Source organism: Hesperophylax consimilis, chromosome 9 (assembly GCF_061612785.1).
Source record: "Hesperophylax consimilis isolate HC1 chromosome 9, BYU_Hcon_1.0, whole genome shotgun sequence".
In the NCBI taxonomy this organism is placed as follows: Eukaryota; Metazoa; Arthropoda; class Insecta; order Trichoptera; family Limnephilidae; genus Hesperophylax; species Hesperophylax consimilis.
In genome coordinates this window covers 14360957-14374161 of record NC_142844.1, presented here as the reverse complement: position 1 = coordinate 14374161, position 13205 = coordinate 14360957, and the positions used below count along the sequence as shown (strand labels likewise).

Here is a 13205-nt window from a genome sequence, read left to right as displayed (position 1 = left end):
GTAAATGTTTTCTTCATACATTGTGTCTGCACATTGGGTTGGGTTGGTTATTTTTAATTTTTAATCTAATTTTTCTGTACAAAACGCTTTTTTTAATTTTTTTTACTCTTCTATTTGAAAACTACCAATTGGCGATCCCTTAATGAGTTCAATAACTCTTGGGAATACAACATCGTTTGTTGTATGTTTAAAAAAAAAAAAAAAAAAAAAAAAAAAAAAAAGTTGAGACTTGTGCTGTATTCACGTCCAAAAAAGGAAATGTATTGTTACCTACAGTTTTTTTTGCAAAGAAGTGCCGTAGTATGAAGCGATGTACTTTGATCATCGCAGATATTTGTATAGTTGTCGCAACCACTCTGAGATTGCTCGCTTCTTTTTAATATTTTTGCAGTCTACGTGGATGCAATGATACTTTATATAAAGTCGACCACAATGTAGTGATCAGAGATGTGCTTTATTTCAAATAAATCCATTTCAAATGGAAATGCAAAATGCAAAATGGGTATTTTCCATTTTGCATTTTAAATGCTTTTCTCAATGCATTTTCCATTTTAAATGCTTTTTTGCAACATTTTTCCTACTATCTCCACTCATCTTTTTTTCATAAGCCCCAAATACCAGTCGGTCCTCAACCTCGCTATGAGAGATAATTTACATTTGTCAAGTTGCTCCCTGGTAGGAGTCCTGGCAATTGAGTGATACCATTACAAAAAATACTGAGTCAAATACTGAACATGGGGCCATGACGCTGTAATATTAAATGTTAGATAGCAGTTTCTATGTTTTTACCTTGGCAACATTAGTCCCGCGCAATTTTTTTGTAGTTTCATAATCTGTAGTGGTGTTTTTGGATTTACCATCATGTAATATGTTTGTTCTACATTGATGACCATTATTAAATGACAAAATTGTTTAAAAATTCTATAATTATTTTGATGGTTTGACCTGAGAAACCATTTTGCATTTTAAATGCATTTTGAAAATAGGTATTTTGCATTTTGCATTTGAAATGCTTTTCTAAAAACCATTTTGCATTTTGCATTTTCAAATGGAAAAGTTTTGACCCATTTCCATTTTGCATTTCAAATGGTTTTGGATACCCATTTTGCACATCTCCGGTAGTGATAAACAATGCACTGAATAAATAAAAAAATGACGCTTCGAAAATAAGTGTCGAATTCATTGGTTTCTAGTCATTAATATATAAAAATCACGTGTCACTGTGTTCGTACACGCTAATCTCCGAAACCGCCCTACCGATTACAGTGAAATTTTGTGCACGTGTATGGTTGGTTCCAGCTTGAAATATAGGATACTTTTAGTTTTTTTTTTTTTTAGCGATTTTTTTTTTGGTTTTCAGATTTCTAATCCAAAAATACACACAACCACAAATTTTAACTTCCATACACAGTCTGTGGGAAGACAACGTCTTATATTATAAAATACATTCCAAATGGTTGAGTTAAATTCTTACTGGTTTCTAATCTTAATATATATATATATATAAAATTCACCCGGCGTATGTTTGTTCTCGCAATACTCGAAAAGTAGTCGTCCGATATCGCTGAAAATTTCTTATACATTTTTTTTTACATTTTTATAAGAATATATATATAAAAAATAGATGTTGATTATATTCATAGTCCTCCTCACTAGGAGATCCTGTGCTGATGGGGACTAGGTTTTGGATAAGTTATTCAGCGACTTCTATGGTATGACTCCATGTTTTGGGTAAGGGTTTCCAGAAACTTCTACGACGATGTTTTAAATATGCTAGTAAGTTCTTTTTCCGGTAATTCCTTAAGCCAAGATTTAATGTTCTTAATGCAGTTGTTTTTTGTTTTGATTTGTTTGATACTAAGTGGGAGTTTATTATATACCTTTACTGCTAAAAATTCAGAGCTTCTTTGTCCAAAGGTAGAGTTACACTTTGGTATAGTTAGTATCTCTGTTTGTTTGGCTCTGGTTTTATGAGTATGTGAGGTGTTTTCCTGAGAATTATTTTTGAGGTGTTGTACCAAAATGTTTTTGGCATAGATTTTCTGTATGCTTGGAACGTGAAATTGTTTAAAAATTTCTGTTGTTGACGTCCTTATAGGAACCTTTAGTATGGTCTTTATGATGCAATTCTGAGTTACCTTCAGCTGTTTTATATGTTTTGATACTGCTGAGCCCCATCCTATTATTCCATATTCCAATTTGGAGTGGCATAAAGCATAGTAAACTCTCTTTAAATCCCTAGCTGACAAAATGTTCCGTAATTTTTTGAAGAAGTAGATGAGTTTAGTTAACTTTTTTGAAGTTCGATCAATGTGTGAATCCCAGTGTAGTTTATCGTCAATTTCAATACCAAGATATTTTATGCTTTTGGTTTGAGTTATAATCGAGCAGGAACATTGAGGAAATTTTTTTTGACATTCATGTAGTTTGAGTATATGCTCATTCATTGGTTGTCCTCTTTTGTTTTTGGAGAAAATTAAATATTTGGTTTTATTCACATTTAATGTAAGGGAGTTTGCTTTAAGCCAGTTTTGAAGAACAGTTAGTAGTTATGTAGTTTCGATGTAGGGATTGTAGTTTTTTTTCTAACATTGTGGTATATAGTAGTGAATGGTGGAAGAAATCAGAGGCGTCCGAGAATAGCGGGGGATCCACTTCTACAAATTCCTCAACGATTAGAATAGTTTCGTGTAATTTATATTGTAAAGTATGTAGGTATACTATCAGTGTCTGTCGATATATTTTTTTATGAAAACCAATGGGTTTTTTACACCTATAAATAACAAACTTATAAACAATACAAATAAAGATTTTTAGATTTTCACGGCCAAAAGCATTTTTGTTGTTTTTTTTTGGGGTGTTATGCCGTGTTGCGCTAACTCCGTCTTTAGCCAAGAAGAGCTAAAGAAGGAGTTAGCGCAACACGACATAACACCCCAAAAACAAACAACAAAAATACAAATAAAATCTAATGACAGATTTTCACATAAACATCAAAGTATAACAAAACTAGGGGTCCATTACCCGTGGGCTAAAATATTTACAAAAATTATAATTTTGAAAATATTAAATAAATTTAAATATATAGTTAGTATTAGTAGTGTAACTACTTGAACATTCAAACTCGTATATTATAAATAACTTTTTGGGATTGGCGTATCAATATAATACGTAATAAGCTTATAAAAATGATATATCAAAGTCACATAACACTATTTTATATTATCAAACACAAAAACCACATTTAAAAAATATATATTTTGATTCTGCATGTGCAATAAATACAATATAAAATTTTCCGACACAATTTAACTTGACAAAGTCATCATTTTTTACGGATCCTAATTACTTTCGCGTGATTGAAATTACCAGTAATTGAAATTTCCAGTGTTTGAAAAGCACTACTCTTACTGATGTTATTGCGATTTAGGTGAAGTTACTCATTATCTTTTACAAGGCGGTAAGCAACAAGCTTTACGACCCTATTTCAAAGGTTACTCATACCCCTCCTGCTCCCCCGCTTCCAAAACGTGCCAAAATACAAAGACATAAAAATATAATACACTCGCAAATTTCCCAGAACTAGAGACCTGGCTAACATGGGATATTTACCTATCCTGTCAATTGTCAATAACAGTTGTTGAGTTTGTTGTCAGTTGTCCTTCAGCATTTCTCATGTTATAGTGTGTAGTGTGTTTGACTTGTTTGGTTTTGACTTCAAATCATGAATTTGAGTCGTCGATCGACTACAGCAGCAGATTCGCCTCATCGATGTACAGTAAGTACATTGTTGAGAAGGTTTATAAGAAGACGAAGATCAATCAGAAGAGGATTTTTTCAACGAGATGACCGGGTTGTCGCTTCGTCTATGGGAAGAAATCGGTGCATAGCCACAACAGCTGAAGTAAAATTGATTTGATTTTTATTTACGATATGTTTTCCGTGTGGTGGTGTGAACTAGTGGTAGATACTCTCAGTATCGCTCTGGTGAAAGCCCTCCATTCAGAATCGAAACTTTGCTTAAAATGGCTTTTGCCATGGTTAGTAACCAGTTCTAAATAGACAAGTACGCAACACAGTGACAATTCAACAACCCTTTAAAAAATGATAAAAAGTCATTAAAAGCGTTATAAACCCAAACTACGTAACCTATTTAACCTAGTTTTTATGTCACTTTTTAAAGGTGTGTTGAATTGTCATTTTGATGAGTTATCCGGTCACCGTTTGCTGTAACTCTAATTGACCAGCTCACGCACGGGGCTCCATTGAAGCCATAGCCAAGTTAACCTCTTAGAAGCTGGGCGCCTTTTACAGGGCCCGCAGATACTTTAATCGTAGGTAGGTACTGATGTTCCAATATTCCTGATGTTCAAATCTCAAGTGCATCCCATTGATGAATTCAGCAGCCACCTTTGGTCTGGAGCCCCAAAATACTTGAAAACCCTTAACTATGCAGAAACGTTTATTTGATAAAATACTGTTACGGACCGATTATCGACGCGATGTCTAGTTAATGCACAAAACGAATTCACCGTGCACAATTTACAAAAACAACTAAGTTATTAAGAAAGTAGTATCAGCCGGCAAACTGAGAGTCTCAAGGAACACACTTTGTATTTAGTTACTGAGACGAGAAAACTATCGAAATTTAAAAAAAATACGCTTATATTCAATGTCAAATGTTGTAGGTTCAAACAATTATTTTATTAATTTTTCACTTGTAGCATACACTTTGTGGGTATACATAATTATAATAATTAAAATAAAATAACATTTTGTTTGAATACCACTTTATTGTATATATTTATAACCAACCGGTTTCAGTTCAACCCGAACCTTCATCAGGGTTAATAAAAACTAAAATTATTATTATTTATTTTATATCCTTGTTTTTTATACTTGTTAGATACAAATGTAAAACCCTCAAAACTGTAAAAAAAAACATTCAATTTAACTTCGCCAATGTTTCTGAGCTTTTATTCCCTATTCCCAAATGACATTAGCATTTTACAAGCATTGCTCTCGTATCAATTCACAAAAGTTTCTTTCCTTCTTGCAGAGTTCCGGCGAGAAGCGCACAGTGGTGGTGGTCCTGCTAAGCGGCCAGAAAATCGATGTTTCCTGCGACCCCCATGTCGCGACAGCCGGTCAAGTATTCCAGGCAAGTACCCTAAAAATGTTTTAAAAATAAAATACATCAAACGCCGTTTTATTCGCGAGTTGAATGTGGCGCACCGGGAGCGGCACACGAGCAATTAGGGCCCTAAAGTGTTCCCGCCGTTAACCTTTCCAACGCCAACGCGACAAGGTTCGCTTTCAGAAGTGTATGTGTAAGTAATCACCGTAGGCGGCACTTTCCAATGATTTTGTTTTTTAGAATGTCGCTATGGAACGGTAAATATGATTATTATTTAACATGTTAATTTCGTATATTCAACGACACAAGTTTCACTTTTAGACGTGTAAGTACGAGTAATCACTACGGGCAGAACTTTTCAATTACATTTTTCAGAAAGTTGCTGTGGAACTAAGAGAGAACTAAAAAACAGATGAAAAAACTAATTAAAATTGGACTGTGATTGTTTTTGACAAATTTCGTTTTCTTTTTTAATGTTAGTATTTTGTGCCGTACAAATTACTTGTTTGTGTGTAATTATGTATAAATATGTAATAATATTTACTTGATATGGCAGATTACGTATTACTACACCTCACACTGGAATAAATTATATGTTAGGTTTTTTTTTAATTTACAAAACCCATAAGGTTTTTTAATAAATAAATTGATGACAAATCGAAGAGGTCACAAGTATTATCACAAAATGAAGAAGATTCTATTGAAAGTTTTACTAATTCTGACTAAAGAATTCCGAGTTTCTGTGAAACCTCGGGAATCACATTTGCGAAAGTAGCGTATGGGGCACGCTGTCATATTTGATACTACAGCTTCTATTAGGTTAAACGCACATTACTACATTTCAGTCTCTTTAGTGGTAAAACATTTTAGCCACGATTGCGATTTAATTACCTTATTTATCGCTTTTCGGGGATTTTTTCATGTGTTTTGTGTGTGTTTTTAATGGAAGGTGTTTTGGGGTTTGAGCATACACGAAATGGTGTCAAATAAAACATCGCAACCCACTCTCAAATGAATTTGTTTTTACAGTTAAATTTGATGTGTGGTTTTAATTATCGTTCTAACTTTTGGTATTTTGGAATTTAAATCATTAGCACATCTAAACCAGCGTTTCCAAATAAATTGCCTGGTAGAGCCCTATGGCTAAGTAGCAACGGACATGAATTGTTGTAATATATTTTACCTTTTTACCATTTTTACAAATACTTTTTTGTTTCACCCTGAAGTGAAAGATGTCGCCATTTTTTCCTTATTACATTAATTCATTTATTTTTTTGTGTTTAATTAGTAGAACTCCATTTTTATTTTATTAAAATCAAATTTACAGCTGTTTCGGCTTTCAAGGCCAGTTTGAAAATATCCTTGAAAAATAACAAAAACCAAAAAATACTAGCAGAACTTAATAATTATATTATTAAATTTGATTCTAATTAAATTAAAAACAAAAATTATCATTCAAGTGTGAAAGTTTTATTTTTTGATATAATATGTAGTTTGAGTCCATTTTTTATTCAATATCCACATTCGAACTTAAATACCGGTTTATTTTTATGGTTCGTTTTCATAGTTAAATGAATCCGTTGTTAACCCGCCAAAATGACCGCAATCCAAGCGGTTAGAGGTGGGGGGGGGGGGCTTAGAATATATTTTTTGCTGATTGTAGTGTTTCTCTAGCCAGATCGGAAACGACTGAGACCACAAAAAATGGAACACGAGAATCGGACATGTATTTGGTTCGTCCGATCCAATAGTCTAATCAGATAATCGGAAAACAAAATCGGATATGTATTCCCGGCCTTAGAGTGCTTTTACATTTTTATAGTCACCGGTAATAATTGCTTGAAGAGATTGCAGACTGCCTGAAATAACAAACGCTAAGGGGCTCTAGAATTTATTGTTAGCTTCCCTTGTTTGAAGAATTAAACTACAAGTAATTAGTATGTAAATTCTAGCATAATAAATTCTCAGAAAATGAAGTAGACTTTTACATAATATATGCTATTCCAAGAAAACAACAACTCACCATCAAAATGTCGACATGATATCTACTGTTAGTTTATTCTCAGTTAGATATAATACCTATCTAATTTTCTCCCCATTTCCGAACTCAGTTAAGATCACACACTTTATCCAAACAAGTCAACATCCTGGGGCTACCTAAATAATCTTGGAATAAATTTTCATATCAAAATCTAATCACAGCAAATTATGTATATCTATTCTAGTCAAGGTCAAGAAAGGAACTCCATTATAGTTTGGACGTGTAAAGCGGTTTGACGTAGAAAGGAGTATCAGAAAAATATATGACACAAGTGGATGGAAGAATAAATCGGGGACATCCACTTAAGTCAATAAATATATTTATTTATTGCATCTCACTATGCATAAAACAAGTTTTTTTTTTCACATAAAAATCAACCTCACTAGGACTAAGCCTGTATCGAGGTATATATTTTTAATGTAAACACCGCACGAGAGTCACAACTGCTCCCAACCATGAAGCCAGTGGGACTATAGCATCATATATAGAGGCTTAAGGAAGTGGGGAAGGGAAGTACCTAGCTATTCAAATCGGATCACCAAACATGTCTAAAGCAATATTAAGTAATAAAGCTGTATTTCAAGTAACATTTCAACCTCAGGGCGATTCTAAGAGTATGTACCACTCTTGTTCGTTTGTGGTTTAGTGGTTTTGGTATAATTTGGTGGTAATGGTTTCTTTACTCTGTGAAGACACAAGAAGACATTGCGCGACTAAGTACCTATTACAGTCCGTTGATGTATTATATCTGCACTATATCTCTATGCTAGAATCGGGGTATGTTAAAAAGTCACAATAACAGAATAGTATGAATTTATTAAATTTTACTTTCATTATTTTCAGGCTGTGGTTCAACTTGAAAGGTTGGAGCACAACTTCATGCTGGGACTATCAGCCCTAGTTGGCGGTGACTTTGTCTTCCTGCCCGATGACTACAGGATCAGGAAAGTGGCACCGGAGGTCTGGTGTTCCAATTCTGCCAAGAAGAAGAGCCCCAAGAAGACACCCATTCCTGATGAGAGTTTGAGGTTCACACTCTTCCTTAGGATCAAGTTCTTTATGCCGCCAAACCTTTCTAAGGCTGTGAGGTAAGTTACTATATATTTTTAAAGTTTTATTAACAATGTATCAAATGTAAAAAAAAGAGGCGCAAAATATGACACAATTTTTTTTACATGAATGCCTGGACCTTAACCTACTTTTCAGCACAATCTATATTAATTCTGTGATACCTTAAAACACTTATATCTGCCACCTGATTTGCTAACCAAGCAGGACGGATATTTTGACATTGTCGTCGGTGTCGTTGCGTTGACCACCAAGGTGCTTCGTTAGGAACAAGTGCTAGGTCAGGGTAACAGGAAGGCTTGGACATTGACTTTTACAGCAAGATTTACATTTATTTGGAACAAACAAGTTAATATATTTCAGAATGCAGTTGTTCCTAACGCTTACAAAAATATCTGCAAAAATTGTTTACCAATAAACATATTTAACGGTTGTTTCTTTTACTATAGTGATTCTAGAATAGTTAAATTAAAGATAATTATATAAATAGTCATAAGAGGTAATATCAACAACGCTCAATGAAAATATGAAACAGTCAAAGACTTAACTTACGAGACGTAAGACGTAACTTGTTCTTTTTTTTTTTAAACTTCCGATTTTATTGTCCGGGTTAAATCTTCCCCATAGGAAAAACTAAACCCTTCCACACACTTTTCCACAAATGATCATCTAGTCAATTAACATTATGCAAGTGCATTATATAAGCAAAATAAATACAAAACAATACAAGAACAACACGTCAACTCACCAGAGATCAAATAGGAAAATAATTCACCGACTCCAGATATTTTCATATTAGAGGGTTCTGCTCGGTAGAACTTCTAACAGGGCCTATAAATCCTACTGATCCCTTAACATAAATATTTAAAAAATCTTTCGTTATCCTAAATGTATTCAAAATGACCGACTTTCGCATCTTTATATATAAATTTTTTGATAGATCTAATACGCCTAAATTTTTAATGAGAGAGCTAGGTATAATGCCAGTAGCCGAAATAACGAATGGTAATATTTTTATAGTCTGTAAAATTAAATTAATCTGTTGTAAAATTACTTTGTGCCATCATTTTGATTGTGTATAAATGAAATGCTTTGTTTACGCCACTTTTTGATCAATAATATTATACATGTTTGACCGGTCGGTGGCCGAATTGACATTGCGCTTGTGTCCCACTCAGGCGTAGTGTGTTCAATTCCTCGGCTAGCTAAGTCCTCCATCACAACAGAAGAAACATTTTCAGCTTACTGTGGTGGTAGTAGGAGATTTTCAAATATTGTCAGGTTATTCGTAACCGGTGAATGTTTGTCTTTCTTTTTTTTTTTTTTTTAAATTCAAAGCCAATGGGCTTAGTCAGGATAAGAAAAATTAACAAAATAAATAAATAAAAGTTAATTTTCATTATCCTGACAAAGAAGCCATTGGCTTCATGTAGATTATTATTGATTAAAAAGTGGTGTAAACAAAGTATTTCATTTATATATAATAAAAATGTAACGCTCGCAACTAGGACTTTAGCTCAGATCCTCTCGACTTACCAGGACTAGTGTCTCTACCAATTGAGCTATGGAGACCTTATTCATATTTCTATTTTTGATACTGACAATTCGTGATCGAATTCCATTATAATAATATAATGAAACAATTTTGAAGTTTTTTCCACTTATTTATTTTTTTCCGTTACAGCTTATTTTGCCCATCTTTAGACTGGTACATTATTCCTTAAACTGAGAGGGGATTAACAGAGGTGGTATACAATCATTTTTTTTAAATTATATGGGCGACGTAGCAACAGAGATGGGAAAAATCATATAATTTTAATGAAATTAATTATACCACATATAACCCCCTCCCCCAAATGTTTTGTATATAAACTATAGTTTAAGGAATAATTGTACCAGTCTAAAGATGGCTGAAACCAGTAACGGTCAAAAATAAAATAAGTTGAAAATAGTTTTAAATTGTTTCCACTCACATTACGATTTGCAGAACCCCGATATGTCAGGAGGTAGAGTGGGGAAGTTGGAGCCTACAGACAATCAAATTGACTTTGCTCTGTGAACACGTATACGTAGTGCTACACGCAAGCGTGTCATGTTTCATCTCTCCATCAATTACAAAATTTCAGCTGATCGGATTAGCGTTGGCTTTGTTGAAATACACAAAAAAATATTTATAAAAGGCAATTCTTATGTCAAAGATTGGTAATTTTTGCCAATAAACATCGCAAAGGAATTGACCTTATTGATTTCAGGAATTTACCAAAAAAAAAAATATATTTTATCCTTTCTCACAGAACTTGAGTGGTATGGTTGAGTTTCTTCAGACAATTTATTATTCTTAACGTCTTGAGAAAAATATCTATACTATAACAAATTTATAGGTCACTAACAATTTTGCATGGAACGCTCCCATAAGAAGGAATTGGGCGTTTGGTCGGAGTTTTGCTTCCACACTTGCTTTGTAAGCAAAACTCCGCTCTGACTTGCTGTAGGGATTGCTGTAAGGTTGGTTTGAGGGGAGTTGGAAATGATCCTGTTCCGACCCAGCATGCTGTATTCTGCAAGTCAGATCTTGTGGAGAACCTTTGAATTACTATCATTATCCTCAATTTTATTAATTCCCATAATTTTTGGCTGCTCTCTGTTTTTGTACAATAGTATTATCTTCTTTAATGATCAAATATTATGACGAGGTTTCTAATAAGCTTCAATAAATTATCTCTAATAAATCAAATTTAATACTCATAATATTTGACTGATTTGTATAGCGTGATATTGCTGAAGTTATGTGATAAAATATTTATTATTTATAGGGGCGGAGCGTGGAGTGGTTGGGTGTACCTGCAGCTCAGGAGGTCGGTGGTGGAAGGACAGATAACACTGCACTTGGTGCAATTAGTGGAACTAGCAGGGTACGCCTTGCAAGCCGAGTTTGGGAACTACTCATTCAGGGTAGGTTTATTTTTATTTACTTAATATAAAATCATTTCATGCAAAAAAAATCTTAAAAATCAGTTTTATTTTCAGTGGAACTTGACGTACTTACATTATTCCTTCTCCAACTAGAGGTTGGCTATGGTCAAGCGAGAATTGCATTCTTTAGACTGCAGTACAGAATGTCGTGGCTGCTGCATCTGCTTCTCGCGTGCAGCTACATCAAAACAAACTCTTATTTCTCGAGATAGATCCCATTTGTGGATTCAAATGCTTATTGACATTTAGATATACATTCTAACTCTCATGAAAAAGCGAATTGTTTAATTTCTGGAAAAAAATAAAAATATTATCACCATCGCAATATGGCTTTCGGGAAAATCTAAGTACCACTGTTGCCATAGAAAATTTAACAAAAACAGCCGTAAGGAACATAGATGATGGAAAAAAATGTTTGGCTTTATTCATAGATCTCCAGAAAGCTTTTGACAGAATAGACCATAAAATATTACTGTCTAATCTAAAAAAAATAGGAATGGCCGAAATGACAATGAACCTGTTGACGACATATATAACAAAGCAAGAACAACAAGTACAGATTGGCAAACAAAAGATTAAATTATTGCCACTAAACTATAGCTTCCCCCAAGGAAGCGTAGGGACCGATTCTATTTATTTACATATCTATTTATTACATATCTATACAGGGTGTCCGGAAACTCGTAGTACAAGCGGAAAACTGGTGAATCTACATCACATTTGGAGTCGATTTTGTAGTATATTTTTTTTTGATTTGAGCTTTCGTTATCGAGTAAATCGAGTTAGAAGTTGATTTTTTTTTTTTTTTTTTTTTTAATCAAATTCTTATAAATTATTACTGAAGATCAAAGTACCCAACTAATTAAAACTATTTGAAAGTAAAACAAATGAAGAAACTCGGATTTGAAGCATTATTTTGAAATCACCCTTCATTTAATCCGGTGTAATCATAAAATATTTCTGCTCTGCAGGGTTAAAACTTCTGTTGTTCAACCCTAAACACCAGAAAAAACTTTAACCCTAAAATAGCCGAAAAATATATTTTTTTGTGAAAATGCTCAAATCAAAAAACTTTATGTTTATTTGGGTTCCCCATGTGGTGTAGATTCTCCAGTTTCCCGCTTTTTTTTTTTTTTTTTTTTTTTTTATTTCCTTTATTTTTTCCCAATTTACATATTTCACAATACAATTTTTTTAATAATATGAAAGGGAACCCACTAAGGCGCAGCCTGTGCGTGGGTAATATAATTTAATACATCAGATTTTTGTACCTAAAAATATATAACAGTAAAAATAAAATAGAAAACAGTAAGCATAATAAAGAAAAACGGTAGGATTATAATTAAAGTTATTCTAAAAGATTGTGCAAGAGGAGCATATTAAAAATAAATCGAAGTAAAAATAAAGATTGTAAGATAATATATATGAATTAAAAGAACACAAAATAAAATAATAATAACTATACAGAAACAAAATAGAAAAAAGTAAAAATTAAATGAATAATGCTTCAACATTTGCATTGTACAGCCACAACTTTAATTCTTTTTGGTATTGCGCTAGTTTAGTTGTTACTTGAATTTTTTTTGGTAGTAGATTAAAAGTGCGAGGTCCAATAAAGCTACTGTGAGTTTGCATTAGTTTGGTATTGGTTTGTGGGGTATAAAATACATGATTTCTTCTAAAGTTGATTTTGGGTTCATATTTTTGAAATTTATTTTGGTTTTTCATGACGTATTTCAGGCTTTGAAGTAAAAATAGTTTACGGAGATTGAATAGTTGAGATTCTTTGTACAATTGATCAGTCGAAAATGTCCTCTTTTTATTATATATAACCTTGATAATATGATTTTGTACTATTTGTAGTGGTTTTATAAATGTATCTAGTGCGCCACCCCATCCTAATATACCGTACATAATTGAGGATTGCACTAGAGAAAAATAAATCATTTTCAATTTGTCAACATTGAGTACTTCCTTAAGTCTATA

At 33.0% G+C, this 13205-nt stretch overlaps 1 protein-coding gene across 1 annotated transcript in view; it reads left to right on the top strand.

Moving 5' to 3' along the window:
• LOC149420951 (uncharacterized) overlaps nucleotides 1-13205 on the top strand; it is a 485282-nt gene that overhangs the window by 454561 nt on the left and 17516 nt on the right. The window contains exons 4-6 of the mRNA XM_089635311.1: nucleotides 5060-5161; nucleotides 8022-8266; nucleotides 11060-11198. Coding sequence (XP_089491437.1) covers nucleotides 5060-5161; nucleotides 8022-8266; nucleotides 11060-11198 — 486 coding nt within the window. The remainder of the gene's footprint in view (nucleotides 1-5059; nucleotides 5162-8021; nucleotides 8267-11059; nucleotides 11199-13205) is intronic.